At 38.3% G+C, this 15,908-nt stretch overlaps 1 protein-coding gene across 3 annotated transcripts in view; it reads right to left on the reverse strand.

Annotated features, from left to right (window-relative positions):
* MSH2 (mutS homolog 2) overlaps positions 1 to 15,908 on the reverse strand; it is a 73,559-nt gene that overhangs the window by 47,497 nt on the left and 10,154 nt on the right. For all 3 annotated transcript variants that reach the window (XM_060169292.1, XM_060169293.1, XM_060169294.1), the window contains exons 5-7: positions 13,733 to 13,882; positions 12,919 to 13,052; positions 116 to 315 (exon numbers count right to left, since the gene is read on the reverse strand). In XM_060169292.1, the coding sequence (XP_060025275.1) occupies positions 116 to 315; positions 12,919 to 13,052; positions 13,733 to 13,882 (484 nt within the window). The remainder of the gene's footprint in view (positions 1 to 115; positions 316 to 12,918; positions 13,053 to 13,732; positions 13,883 to 15,908) is intronic.

Here is a 15,908-nt window from a genome sequence, read left to right on the forward strand (position 1 = left end):
CACAAACCTATTAGAAAAACGTAAAGATGAGTCACCAGAACCAACTTTAAAAGGACAGAACATTTGCTAAGTATATTGAGAGTGAAGGAAAACAAAAACAAAATCATTTTATTACCTTCATATTTTTCCAGAGCCTGAATAACATTAGGGAGTTGATTTATACCCTGATAGAGTCGATAACAATCTTGTAAGTTTGCTGCTTGTCTTTGAAATTTCTTGGCAAGTCGGTTAAGATCTGGAAATCGACGAAGTAAATCTTCTTGTAAACTCTGCCTCAATTCTGCATCTTCTACAAAAGCTTCGACTAAATTTAATCTGAAATAAATTATACTAGAATTAATCTTAAATATTTTAGTGTGAAACTAAAATTTGGCAACTAGGTGCATGTCTCAACTCAAAAACTCCATGTAAGAAGCTTGAATCTATTCTGAAATGTTAGTTTTTTGTAACTAACATTTTTTGAAAGCTCCATAACACTGTGATGTAAGCAGTTTGTGATTAGTTAATAACCAAATTAATGTTTAGTTAAGTAGTATCATATGATACTGAAATATACCCAATTTTGTTTGCCTTTCATCAAATTGACATTTCTTAAATAGAGGAATCTCATTATTGGGACTGTTGATATTGACACATTATTGCACATGGAAACAATGATCTTTAATGAAACAGAATTACAATTCAAGAATGTTGCCAAATTCAATACTTATTCTATCAGAAAGTCTTATAAGTTCAAAATGTATTCTAAAATTACCTCATGATAGTACAAAGCCAAAATGATCTTTAATGAAACATCTTTAACGAAACAGAATTACAATTCAAGAATGTTGCCAAATTCAGTACTTATTCTATCAGAAAGTCTTATAAATTCAAAATGCATTCTAAAATTACCTCATGATAGTAAAAGCCAAAATTTTCTAAAAACTGAAATAAGTTTATTGCTTCACAAAATCAGTAAATAAAATCTTAGCTTGTTTCAAGAACTATAAAACACACAGTTTATATTGCTTTTGTAATTTATTGGAATCAGTGGCTTTCCATTTTTTTCCCTGTAATCCACAGCAAGAAATATAGTTTTACATCATGACCCAGCACACACATGCACAGATACTGTAGCGGGCAAAATAAGCCACCTCAAAACATGCCACTCTAGTGTCCATAAGGACTACTTTGGTCCTTAAGGACTATTTTTAGTTGAGGACAATTGAGAAGGAGCAGAATGAAGGAAAGCTCTTTGCCTTCTCCCTATTTGCCCAAAAGCAGGACATAAATTTACGAAGGTGCTCCCCCTTCCTTCTTTACCAGGAAGGACAACAATTAATCTCAACTTTAGACCCTTAACAGCCTGGAGATGGCAACAGAGGAACGTACATAACCCTACCAGCTAGCCTTTCTCTACCTTTAGTTTCCATACATTTCCCTTCCCACAATTTGTAGCCCTAGGAACTCAAAGTCCCTTTCCTTTGTCTTGTCACTTCTCTGAAAATTTATTGTTCTTTTGCTAAGATGCTATATAAGCCCAAGTTCCAACTAACCCTAGAGTTACTCATCTCTGAGCGCTCCCACATGTAAGCATAAACATGTTTGTTTTTTCTCTTGTTAATCTGTCTTTTGTCAGTCCAATTCATAGGGCCACAGCCAAAGAACTAGGAGAGTAGTAGGAAAAAGAAACTTTCCTCCCTGACAACATATAATTAAAATAGGTTTTGCAAGACAAAAGTTAACTCTTACTATATGTGGTGCACTCTTTTATTTTTCTCTTGTATTTAACTTTTCAAAAATGCTAGTTATCACCTGCTACACTAACTTCACAACCCACCACTGGGTCACAACATGCACTATGAAAAACTATGTAGTAGATGGTATTGAAGTAATAGCTGAAAGGTAAACTTTAACATTCAAAGGTAGGGGAAATGGCGTGGGCACAGAAGACGATCCTAGGTTTAGAACGCTATCAGATGAACAACCATTTTCCTTACATTTGTAAATTATATGAGTAGTAAATTAATCCTCAAATTGCACAGGAACAGGAAAAGGAGCCAAATCAGCTTTCTAAATTTCTTAACTATTTACTGATCTCTTCATCAGCATTTACAATTCCTGCATCATCATAATGTTCATCTAGCATGTCATATGAAGGGAAAAATATGCTGTCCCTGTAGTTATCATATAATGACTACAAATATTAAAGCAAGATTTTGCAACCTTGGTACGTGGCAGCCTGGATGGGAGGGGAGCCTGAGGGAGAATGGATACATGTTTATGTATGGCTGAGTCGCTTTGCTGTGCACCTGAAACTATCACAATATTGTTAATCAGCTATACTCCGATATAAAGTAAAAAGTTAAAAAAAAAAAAGATTTTGCAACCTTGGCAATACTGACATTTAGGCTAGATAATTCTTTGCTGTGAGGGGTTGTTCTGTGCTGTTTAACAGCATCCCTGAATTCCACCCACTATACTCTTTCCAGAGTAACAACCCAAAATGTCTCCAGACACTGCCAAAGGTCCCAGAGGCGGCGGGGGAGGGGAGGACAGCCCCAGGCTAGGCCACTGGTTTAAAGGACCTTGAATCACTTTAAAAGATGAAAGTAAAGAGAAAAATAACAAACTCTATAGAATGTCAAGATAATATTCAGGGAGTTGGTAGTAGATATATTTGTTGTAGCAAATGCCAAATTAGTGGGGAAATAATCTGCTACCAAGCTTGTATTACGAACCAGTCACAGGCTATATAAACAAGCAATTATTCAGGCACTCACTGCTCCAGAAAATATTTCTATGGCTTGTACTCTAGATTTTAAAAACAAAGCAAACAAAACTGAGTCAGGGATGCAGCCAAATCACAGCAAATTTGGGCCTTCCTAGCTAATCCTCTGGCTCTAACTGGGCTTCTCCAAGTTTGATCCAAGATTACCCATATTAAAATCACTTGGAGGTGGAATACAGAATCCCCAAGGTTGGGGCCCACCTGTGAAATTGCAATGAGCTTCTCAAGTGATTCTTCGGCCCAGAACAGTTTAAAAAAGTGAGTTCTAACAATCACAAGAAATTTCTGAGTTCTCATGATAAAACAGGAAGAGAAGTTTAAGGGGGTCAGGAAAAGGATGAAAGAAACCTGATGTTGGCTTCACCTACCTCATCTTTCTTTTCCTCTTCTTTTCCTAAAACTCCTTAGGCCACTCTCCATAAATGGTAAGTATTCACAGAGAAGACATCTCTGATCTAGAATCTCCCTATGCTTCTTTCCTGTTCCACCAAGTATCTTATCACTGTTTCCTCTCAAGCTGACCACAGAATCATAAGTAACCAACATTGTTCAAGAGCATAAAGTTCCACAGAATAGAGAGCCCAGAAATAAACCCACACACCTACGGTCAATTAATCTTCAACCAAGGAGGCAAGAATATACAATGAGAAAAAGACGGTCTCTTCAGCAAGTGGTGTTAGGAAAGTTGGGACAGCCACATGTACATCAAAGAAGTTAAAACAGCCTCACACCACACACAAAAATAAACTCAAAATAGCTTAAAAGGGCTTCCCTGGTGGCGCAGTGGTGGAGAGTCCGCCTGCCGATGCAGGGGACACAGGTTCATGCCCTGGTCCGGGAAGATCCCACATGCTGCGGAGCGGCTGGGCCCGTGAGCCATAGCCGCTGAGTCTGCGCGTCCGGAGCCTGTGCTCCGCAACGGGAGAGGCCACAGCAGTGAGAGGCCCGCGTACCACAAAAAGAAAGAAAAAAAAAATAGCTTAAAGACTTAAACATAAGACATGATGCCATAAAACTCCTAGAAGAGATAATAATTTTGTAAAACATTCTCTGACATAAATCCTACCAATGTTTTCTTAGCTCAGTCTCCCAAGACAATAGAAATAAAAACAAAAATAACAAATGGGACCTAATCAAACTTAGAAGCTTTTGCACAGCAAAGGAAGCCACAAACAAAACGAAAAGACAACCTACAGATTGGGAGAAAATATTTGCAAACAATGTGACTGACAAGGGCTTAATTTCCAAAATATACAAACAGCTTATACAACTCAACAACAAAAAAACAAACAACCCAATCGAAAAATGGGCAGAATACCTAAATAGACATTTCTCCAAAGAAGACATACAGATGCCCAATAAGCACATGCAAAGATGCTCAACATCACTAATCATTAGAGAAATGCAAATCAAAACTACAATGAGGTATCACCTTACACCAGTCAGAATGGCCATCACTAAAAAAGTCTATAAGTAACAAATGTTGGAGAGGGTGTGGAGAAAAGGTGGGAATGAAAGTTGGTGCAGCCACTTGGAAAACAGTATGGAGGTTCCCCAGAAAACTAAAAATGGAATTACCATATAATCCAGCAATCCCATTCCTGGGCATATACCCAGACAAAACTATAATTCAAAAAGATACATGCACCCCCTATGTTCACAGCAGCACTATTCACAAGAGCCAAAACATGGAAGCAACCTAATGTCCATTGATGGATGAATGAATAAAGAAGATGTAGTACATATATATAATGGAATAATACTCAGGCATGAAAAAGAATGAAATAAAGCCATTTGCAGCAACATGGATGCAACTAGAGATTACCGTACTAAGTCAGTTAGAAAGAGAAAGACAAATACTGTATGATATCACTTATATGTGGAATCTAAAATATGACACAAATGAATCTATCTACAAAACAGCAACAGACTCATGGACATACAGAACAGACTTGTGGTTGCCAAGGGCAAGAGGGATTGAGTGGGAGGTTGGAGTTAGCAGATGTAAGCTATTATATATAGAACGGATAAACAACAAGGTCCTACTGTATAGCAAATGGAACTATATTCGATATCCTATGAGAAACCGTAATGGAAAAGAATATAAAAAAAGAATGTATATACATATATATAACTGAATCACCTTGCTGTACAGCAGAAATCAACACATTATAAATCAACTATACTTTAATTTAAAAAAAAAAGAGCATAAAGTTCCAGAAAGAGTATTAAGTAAAACAGCAAGGGAATGAAAAAGCTTCTAAAACACATAGCACAAGGCAAGATACACAGCCCCCTCAGTCTTTGGTCTGGATATCATTAAAAGTCTAATAATGGACTTCCCTGGGGGCGCAGTGGTTAGGAATCCGCCTGACAATGCAGGCAACATGGGTTCGAGCCCTGGTCCGGGAAGATTCCACATGCCACGAAGCAACTAAGCCCCCGTGCGCCACAACTACTGAGCCCACATGCCACAACTAACTACTGAAGCCCGCGCAGGTAGAGCCCGTCCTTTGCAATGAGAAGCCACTGCAATAAGAAGCCCGTGCACCGCAGTGAAGAGTAGCCCCTGCTCACCGCAACTAGAGAAAGCCCGTGTGCAGCAACGAAGACCCAATGCAGCCAAAAATAAATAAATTTATTTTTTTAAAAAGTCTAATAAATTGCTAGTTTCACAAGTCTATTCGACATGCCATTTCAGAAATAATTACAGTATTAGTTTGTGCTCTGGCTAACAGAGGTTTTTTTAAAAAAAGACTGCTCTACTGTTTCCATGACAATCCCACTTTCAAATCACAACTTCAGAAGTACCAAAGTTAGTGTTGGCAAAACAGAGTATACCTGTCAATTCTACTCAAAATTACTCAGCTGTCACAATTTGATACATTAATGCAAAAGTTGACTGGAATACAAGATAATTTTTAGGGTCAGTTAATCTCTAAAATTCCAAAAGAATAAATTATAAAATTAGTCATGAAATTTTTGATATTTTAAAATCACCATTGTGTTCTTTAAAACCAGCACTTCTGATCTCTCACTGTAAAAACAGTTGACTGGAATTTCATGACAGCTTATTTATATGACTGAGAACAAATCTGGTACCTAAATACAAGTTTTTGAGCCTCTTCTTTATCTGTTCTTCACATGGTTTAACGCAGACAGAACCACTCATTTGATACATTAAATAGCAGATAATCTGCTACATAGGCTTCAGAAAATTAAAAAAGAAAAAAGAGTATGGCAAAATATAAGAGAAAGGAACATGCTTTCAAGGAATTTTCAATCTAGTGGAGGAGAAGGACATGTTGCATCTTACAGTTAGTGCTGAGTAACAACCAAGATACAAAATGCAATGAAATGTGATACAAGTAAGAAAGCAGAGAATTCCTATGGGAGCTGGGGAACCTCATTTTGGGGTATTTCATTTGCCTATATTCTAAATAGTTGGGATTTAAAGAGATAGGATCTTGAGGAAAATGCTTGGGTGGGAAGGGTGGAGCAGCAAGAGCAGAGACTTGAAGAGAGAACAGTACAGGATGCACTGGAAGAAAACTGAAGCAGAGAAGGAATAGGGAAAAAAACTATAACCAAGGCAAAATGGAAAGGTTGCCTTTGGAAAGGAAAGCATTATTTCCTCTTCTGAGAAAGAGCCAGGGAGTAAAAGACTGAAAATACAGGTACATTTTGAGATTGTAAGAATCAGGGAGGAGATCATCTGCTTACATGTAGGAGGCAGCTGAAGGGAAAATAAAAAATGTTGGTCATTGGTCACTGAAATGAGTCATGTAACAAAAGTAATACCAGGCAGCAGTGAAAACTAGATAGCTTGAAAGTACAGTGGAACCTTTTTTTTTTTTTTTTTTTTTTTTTTTTGGCGGTACGCGGGCCTCTCACTGTTGTGGCCTCTCCCGTTGCGGAGCACAGGCTCCAGACGCGCAGGCTCAGTGGCCATGGCTCACGGACCCAGCCGCTCCGCAGCATGTGGGATCTTCCCGGACCGCGGCACGAACCCGTGTCCCCTGCATCGGCAGGCGGACTCTCAACCACTGCGCCATCAGGGAAGCCCCAGAAACTTTTAATTGAGAAAGAAAGCTAAGGAGAGAGGGGCCAGTATGACAAAGAACCAATGGGGCAAGAAATTCTATGGCCCCCATGAAAGCACTGGAAAGAGGGTTGCCTTTGTCGTGCAGACTGGACAGGAAGGCAAATAAAATTCAAAGGGACTAGCAGATCAGCCCAGAGACCAGAAAAAAGGGGTTTCCACTAAACTCGATTTGGAAGCAGAGAAAATGGTGGAAAAGCAGTAGAGTGATAGCCCTCCTGTTCTTCCTCTGAGGCCAGAGCAATGCTTTGCTGTTTTAAAGAAACTGCACTCACTGTATGACCTCCAGACCTCTCTGTTTCTACAGAATACAGACTACTAACTAAAGACATCCTTGCACAAAAGGATACTTAATATAACCTGGAAAGAAGTCTAGGTCTAAGTCTTAATATAACCCTGGAAGTACACTGCCTCAAGAAGCATGATATATTATCACATAAGCACCACCACCATTTCTACATTTATAGGAACCACTTTTTTTTAAAATAAATTTATTTATTTTATTTATTATTTTTGGCTGTGTTGGGTCTTCGTTGCTGCACACGGGCTTTCTCTAGTTGCGGCGAGGGGGGGCTACTCTTCGTTGCAGTGCGCGGGCTTCTCATTGTGGTGGCTTCTCTTGTTGTGCAGCACAGGCTCTAGGCATGTGGGCTTCAGTAGTTGCAGCTTGCAGGCTCTAGAGCACAGGCTCAGTAGTTGTGGTGCACAGGCTTAGTTGCTCCGTGGCATGTGGGATCTTCCTGGACCAGGGCTCGAACCCGTGTCCCCTGCATTGGCAGGCGGATTCTCAACCACTGTGCCACCAGGGAAGCCCAGAACCACTTTTATTTGGAGATATATATTTCTAATAAGATTGCTACATTAATCATATTAAATGTCATAGAAAAAGAAATACTTAGTTTTGGGCTTCCCTGGTGGCGCAGTGGTTGGGAGTCTGCCTGCCAATGCAGGGGACGCGGGTTCGCGCCCTGGTCTGGGAAGATCCCACAAGCTGCAGAGAAACTGGGCCCGTGAGCCACAATTACTGAGCCTGCGCGTCTGGAGCCTGTGCTCCGCAACAATAGAGGCCGCGATAGTGAAAGGCCTGCGCACCGCGATGAAGAGTGGCCCCCCCTTGCCACAACTAGAGAAAGCCCTCGCACAGAAACGAAGACCCAACACAGCCATAAATAAATAAATAAATAATAATATCACCCCTGATTAAAAAAAAAAAAGAAAAGAAATACTTAGTTTTAAACTAGAAGGCAATAAGAATACCAAATTCAACATATGCAAATGATATCATCAGCAATTTCACAAGTGAACTATTTCATATGCTAACATATATTCAATGTTCTTTAAAGAATTGTAACTTTGAAAAAACATGGGAAAATTACCAAGGCTTCAGATGAATCTATGGAAAGACTAAAAAACAAAAACAAAAACAATCCCAGAAGATTAAAAGTAACAGTAACAGTCCTAGTGTATGTGCAAACATGAGGACTCTTTGGACCTATCAGAAAATAAGTGCAAAAATAGTAATATGGACAGTGTTCTTATAATTCCTAATTTGATTGTTAGATAAAGCACAAAAGGAAGAAATACCCAGAAACTCACTTCTAAAAGGTAATAACGTATCAATTCTCTTTGGAGATTAAAGTATTTAAGCCATTAGCTAAAAAGTATTTGTAGTCTCAGTGCAAATAGGTTTTAATGAATGGAAAAATGAGCATTAGAACACACAACGCAATTCCATGGATATAACTTAAATAAAAGCCAAAATAGTACATTTCACTTCTGATGTTAATCCAACTTGGATCAAATTAAATACAATTGACAGAAACAAGAAATACAGTACAGGGACTTCCCTGGTGGCGCACTGGTTAAGAATCCACCTGCTAATGGTCTGGGAAGATCCCACACGCCATGGAGCAACTAAGCCCATGCGCCACAACTACTGAGCCTGAGCTCTAAAGCCCACGAGCCACAACTACTGAGCCACGCGCTGCGACTACTGAAGCCCGCACACCTAGAGCCCGTGCTCTGCAACAAGAAGTCACCACAATGAGAAGCCTGAGCACCGCAACAAAGAGCAGCCCCCGCTCGCCGCAACTAGAGAAAGCCTGCATGCAGCAACGAAGACCCAACGCAGCCAAAAGTAAATAAATAAAATAAATTTATATAAAAAAAAGAAATACAGTACAGCGTTTAAGGGCATGGGCTCTGGAGTCAGGCCAGCCTGGCTTTAAAGCGAGCCTCCATCACCACACAGCTAATGAACATGAGATGCTTAGCACAGTGCCAGGCAACCTGTCTTCTCTTCCTCCTAAGAGCCTGACAGTAACTTAAAATAATCCTATTTTCATCATTGTTCCTGAACCTAGCACTGGGCTATAGTCCTGGACAAGATGTATGCATCAAACTCAAAGATCTAGCCATAACTGTCCCTATGTCTGCTCTAATAAAAATAGAAGAAAAAGAGAAATCTTTCCTTTCCTTAACAGAATTCACCGCACAGCCACACACTTTAAAATTAACTCCTCACTTACTGTTTAAGAGGGTGGAGTAGAGATTTCCACCACTTTCTCTGTTAGAAAATCATCCCAAAACAATGACAGTAAAAAACAGAAAAAACTGGGGACTCCCCTGGTGGTCCACTGGTTAAGAAGCCGTCCTGCAATGCAGGGAACGCCGGTTCGATCCCTGGTCAGGGAACTAAGATCCCACATGCCACAGGGCAACTAAGTCCGCATGCCACAACTAAGACCCGACGCAGCCAAAAAATAAATAAATATTAAAAAAGAAAAAACTTGATTCAGTGTGTAATCCTGAAGATCAATCTTAAATGTTTAGAGAGGGAGTTAATAGACTTGCCCTGAGAACCCCAGGAAGGCATTAACTAAAAAGCATGAGGTATCACAGCAGGTGGAATTGAGAAACGGTGATAAAAAAAAAAGAGACTGGGGCTTCCCTGGTGGCACAGTGGTTCAGAGTCCGCCTGCCGATGCAGGGGACACGGGTTCGTGCCCCGGTCTGGGAAGATCCCACATGCCGCTGAGCGGCTGGGCCCGTGAGCCATGGCCGCTGAGCCTGCGCACGGAGCCTGTGCTCCGCAACGGGAGAGGCCACAACAGTGAGAGGCCCACGTACCGCAAAAAAAAAAAAAAAAAAAAGAGACTGTTCCAATGAAAGTCTGCCTTAAGGAGTATAACTTTTTCTTCCTGGTCTATGGAATTTCAGCATTTGGCTTTGAAAACCACAGGCCTTAGTAACTGCTGGTTAAAAAAAAAATTCTCCCCAAGATAAAAAGGGGAAAATATTTCCTCTTATCTTAGTAGATCATATTTTGACTAATAAAGCCTTTCTCGCAAACGTTATTTCTAATTAATAAGTCTTATAAGGCCACCAGATTTTGGAAATTATTGCTATGTCCTATGAAAATAACCTTTACTTACAGTCAAAAAAATTAATTTTGATATCTTGTCTTCTAAATAATTTGTTATTCTGGTAACAGTATGTAAGGTTTTTGAAGGGTTTAAATACATGCAGGCTCTAGTTGTTAAGCCGGAAGAGGACCACTGACAGGTGCCCTGTTCCCACAAGCCCAAAGTTAAAAATAAAACCAATGACCTAGACCTTGGGAATTATTTAAATTACCTAATATTTCTTTTAAGAAACAACTAAAAGATGAGAGAGAACGGACATAAACTTTTACTTGTTTAGGCACAGGCTTTCCATGGTAGGATACTCAAGAAACTGATTAAGACCAGTTGCTCCCAGGGCAGGTGTTGGCAATTCACAGAGAGTACAATAAGAAATGTGTCCCTGGAGCTGTGCAGAGGCCCTGAGAAAAGAGTACTGAGAAACTGGAAGACAAGAGTAAGAGACTCATCACTGTATATCCTTCTGTTCTGTTGGACTTTTGACACACGTTAATGTAGTTACTTACTCACAAATAATTAAAATAAAAAATTGTAAACTGCCTTAATTACTTGCAAATATCCAATCCTTCCTATTTCTTATTTTATTTTATTTTATTTTTTTTGTGATATGCAAGCCTCTCACTGCTGTGGCCTCTCCCGTTGCGGAGCACAGGCTCCGGATGCGCAGGCCCAGCGGCAACGGCTCATGGGCCCAGCCGCACCGCGGCATGTGGGATCTTCCCGGACCGGGGCACGAACCCGCGTCCCCTGCATTGGCAGGCGGACTCTCAACCACTGTGCCACCAGGGAAGCCCTATTTCTTATTTTAAGTTACTAAATTTCACTTTTCTTCCCCAACAAAACTACCTTCAGAAAGTTGCCTTAGCATTTCCATTTTTGCATTTTCAATGATGTATCAACATACCCACGAATCACTGACTTCATAAGTTATTTTTATTGTAAGACCCTTGAGAATCCACAGGATCAACACTTAGCTTGGTAGTTATCTGCAGGGTGTCTTATGATACTGATCAACTATTTTACGTTTGCCTGGCATACACAGAGTCCCAAATAGTCAAGTGATCACCATGCTTTATACCATCAGAATTCAGTAGATATTCAACAAATTCTTGAACAATTTGACAACACAAAATCCATAAAAATACTGACTCTCTTTTACCTATCCTGGCAATATATCTTAATTTACCAAATCGAAAACATTAGGTATAGGGACTTCCCTGGTGGCACAGGGGTTAAGAATCCGCCTGCCAATGCAGGGCACACAGGTTTGAGCCCTGGTCCAGGAAGATCCCACATGCCGCGGAGCAACTAAGCCTGTGCGCCACAACTACTGAAGCCTGCGTGCCTAGAGCCCGTGCTCTGCAACGAGAAGCCACCGCAATGAGAAACCCGCGCACCGCAAGGAAGAGTAGCCCCTGCTCGCCACAACTAGAGAAAGCCCGCACGCAGCAACGAAGATCCAAAGTAGCCAAAAAGAAATATAAATTAATTAATTAATTAAATTTTTTTTAAAAATCAGGTATACAATAAGGGCACATGAAATAACCTAATTACTGAAAAAGGTAAAGTATATCCAGTCAATAAATTATGTACTTATTAAAAATGCTGAATATGAACATAAAACAACACTAAAAAATGCTTATGATAATGTAAGCACAAGTGGGAAAAAACAAGGGCACAAAACTATATCAGGATTACAATTATGTTTTTAAAAAGACTATCAAACATAAGAGTGACTATAGAAAATTATTTTATTTATATGCAGTTCAAAAACAGGCAAAACTAATTAATCTATGATGTTAGAAGGACAGTAATTACTCTTGAAATGAGGAGAGGTAGTAACTATCAGGATAATTGAGGGGAGTTTCTGGGATGCTAGTTATGTTGTTTCTTGACTTGTGTTATTATCAATGTGTTCACTTCGTGAAAATCCATCAAACTGCACATTTAGGAGTTGTGCTCTTATGCACAGTATACTTCATTTAAGTTTTAAAACTTGTATCTAAAACAAAAGATAAAAATAAAACCTACTCCAATGCTAATTATAGTAGGACAGCAGCATTATATAACTTTTACTTCCTCAATTTTGAAGATTTTCTGAAATACATTTAGGCTGCCTTAAATCCTTTCTAGAATAATAAAGCATAAGTGCTTCCTACGTGCCAGACCTTGTTCAAAGTACTTTATACACATTAGATCATCTAATCCTCAGAAAATCATCAAATCCTCATAACAACCCTAAGAAGTAGGTGTGTTATTACTGTCATTTCAAAAGGGAAGAAACTGCCACACAGAGGTTGAATAACACCCAATATAACACAGCTCCTAAGTGGTAGAGCCTTAACATGAACCAAGGTCATCCGGCTCCCAAGCTCATGCTGAGACATTATCCATAGCACCTCCCTAATAAAATTTTACTTTTTCATAGTGGAGGAAAAAAAAATAATTAAGAAAATAAGTTATTTAATCAATCTAAATCATTACTACTCTATTACTTTATTAGCTTTCTGTGCAGCTAGATGCTAAAATATAGGTGCAAAATTGCATGTTACAATAAGTGGTATAATCATATGGAGTGACTGGAAGTTACTCAGAGCTTACAAAAGAATATACTAGTAATATACCTCTCTTCTATTCTGTTCTTGTCCATGAGAGGCTGCTTAATCCATTGGTTAACCAGTCTTTGTCCTTGAGGGGTTTTGCATTTATTCAGCAATGCAGCCAGAGACTGAGAGCCAGTAGTATCTTCAACGGAACCCTAGTGAACAAAAAATAAAATAGAAAAATGGCATGCTCATTAGTGAAAACTTTACTATGCCATGAATAATGATTAAGTAATTTGGGGAACAAGAACACTTAACACTGGGAATTCCCTGGCAGTCCAGTGGTTAGGACTCTGTGCCAACACTGCCGAGGGCCTGGGTTTGATCCTTGGTCGGAGAACTAAAATCCCACAAGCCACACAGCCAAAAAAAATTTAAAAATAACCAACCCCTACACTCCCCAAACTTGTAAAAACAAACAAACAAAAAACACTTAACATTCTTCAAATATTAAATAGAAATGTACACAAAGGTTCCTCATCCGAAAATCAAACTTTCAACCTGTTAATCTGATTTTCTGCTGTATATTTTTCCCCAAACCAAAACCACAAAATTATTGCAGTTCTAGACATAAAACTTCTTAGAATGTAATTTTTAAAAACTGCTATTAATACACAAAATTATTCATAAAACCAGGACAAATACTATTTATATAGCTTGCAATCAGAAAAATACAGTAATTCAAAACTATCTCTTTTAAGTATAATATTTTTAAATATTTAAGCTCCTTAGTAAGAGTCTTATATATATATATATATATAGAGAGAGAGAGAGAGAGAGAGAGAGAAACATTTTTAACCACTCAATATTTTTAACCCATGTATTTTTTTCTTACCTGGAAAAGGTTAAGGGCTCTGACTGCTGCAATATCCAATTTCATGTACTGGCTGAAGTCAAAAGTAGTCAGTTCAAACTGTCCAAAGTTTGAATCATCTGATAAGAGTTCTAGAAACTTGATTACTGCACACAATGAAGAAACTGCAACCTAAGATTAAGAATTTAAAATAAAAAATGACTATCACCAGAATTCCAGAGATTTTTTAAAAAAACAGATAGCAAGATGAAAATAAATTTCAAACACTATCATTTTCCCTGTTCTTTCCCAATCCAAAGCAAGAAAATCAAAGTTTAAATAAACCTAAGACTAAAAAATGATTTTCAGAAAGTGAAAATTTACTGTAACAGCAACATTATTTATAATAGCCAAAGTAGAAATTATGCAAATGTCCACCAAGAGTAAAATGGATACAGCCTGGCATGTTCACATTGTGGAATACTACACACAACAACAGATATAAGCACAAACAATCCACAACAACATGCGACAATATAGATAAATCTCACAAACACAATACTGAACAAATCAAACACAAGAGCATGAACTGTATGAGTCCATTTATATAAACTACAAAAATAGACCAAACTAATCCATACTGTCAGGTAAGAAGCAGGGTTACCCCCGGTGGAGGTAACAACTGGAAGAAAACAAAAAGGGTCTTTACGATCCTGATACTATTCTGTTTCATGGGTGCTGGTCATGTGGGTACTTATAATTTATGAAAATTTAGTTATACACTTATGATATATGCACTTTCCTATATGTGTATTTAAATAAAATGTTTAAATAAACTGCCTATATTACTACTACATAAAATAAAGAAGCTAAGGACATCAAACTGATAGCCCAATGACAAGTTCTACTTATACTCGATACCAGATTCATTGTGAATGTGCATATATTTCCTAATTGATAACACAGTCATCTATCTGCCTCTGCCAAACTCTAACAAATATATAAGGTTGTCACAAGAATCTCCTGCTACGTCACCACAAGGCACAGATGATAACACCTTTTAGTAGCCCTAAAAACTTCTTCCCATTTTCAACGCTGAAGTAAGTTTCTCTAATACAGATCTGCCTTGACTTATGATGGGGTTACATCCCAATAAACGCATCATAAATGTAAAATGCATTTAATACACCTAACCTACTGAACATTGTAGCTTAGCCTCACCTACCTTAAATGTGCTCAGAGAATTACATTAGCCTATAGTTGGGCAAAATCATCTAACAGAAAGCCTATTTTATAATAAAGTTGAATAACTCAAAATTTATTGAATATTGTGCTGAAAGTGAAAAACAGAATGGTTCTATGGGGACAGCATGGTTGTAAGTGTATCGGCCATTTAACCTGTGATTGCGTGGCTGATTGGGAGCTGCTGCACGCTGCCCTGCCCAGCATCATGAGAGAATTGCACTGGTATTGTTAGCCCAGGAAAAGGTCAAAATGCGAAGTATAGATTCTTCTGAATGCATATCACTTTCGCACCATTGTAAAGTAAAAAAAAAATTGTAAGTTCAACCATCATAAGTCAGGGAACGTCTATATTGGGATTATTGCTCATACACAACTGCTTCTGATTCTGTCACACAAGAAAAGTAAAACAGGTAAACTTATAAGGATCAAACTATCATGTGATAAGCAATCACTGCAAAATCATGATAGTAATAATAGTCTGTTTATTGTAGTTTGAAATCAATTTTCAAAATTATAAGCTAGAGCTTGCTCTTATTTAAATATACAATTCTTCATTTTACTTATCAGTGATCCACAAATAACCTGTCAAGAGTTTCTAATATTTTATCATGAAAATACATCCCTCAAACCATACTTGCCTCAAAGATTTGAAAAACTGAAGATAAACTTCAACCACTGAAAAATCCTATAAGAAGTTACATTGTTTGCATATTCATTTCTACACTGAACATACATAACCAGTGCCAATTTTTGAATTGTTTAAATGTAACATTTATTATGCAATTATTATGCACTGTATATACTTTCACCCTTATTACTTCCTAATCTCCACAACGATCCTTTAAGACAGATAATGAAACTGAAGTAATTTATTAAAAACCCCACAGCTCATACATTATAAAACTTTGATAGGTCTTTTTCCCCCTAAACAACTAAGCTACCTCACCTACTTAGGTGACAGTAATCAGGCTCT

This window comes from Lagenorhynchus albirostris, chromosome 13, assembly GCF_949774975.1.
Source record: "Lagenorhynchus albirostris chromosome 13, mLagAlb1.1, whole genome shotgun sequence".
Classification (NCBI taxonomy): domain Eukaryota; kingdom Metazoa; phylum Chordata; class Mammalia; order Artiodactyla; family Delphinidae; genus Lagenorhynchus; species Lagenorhynchus albirostris.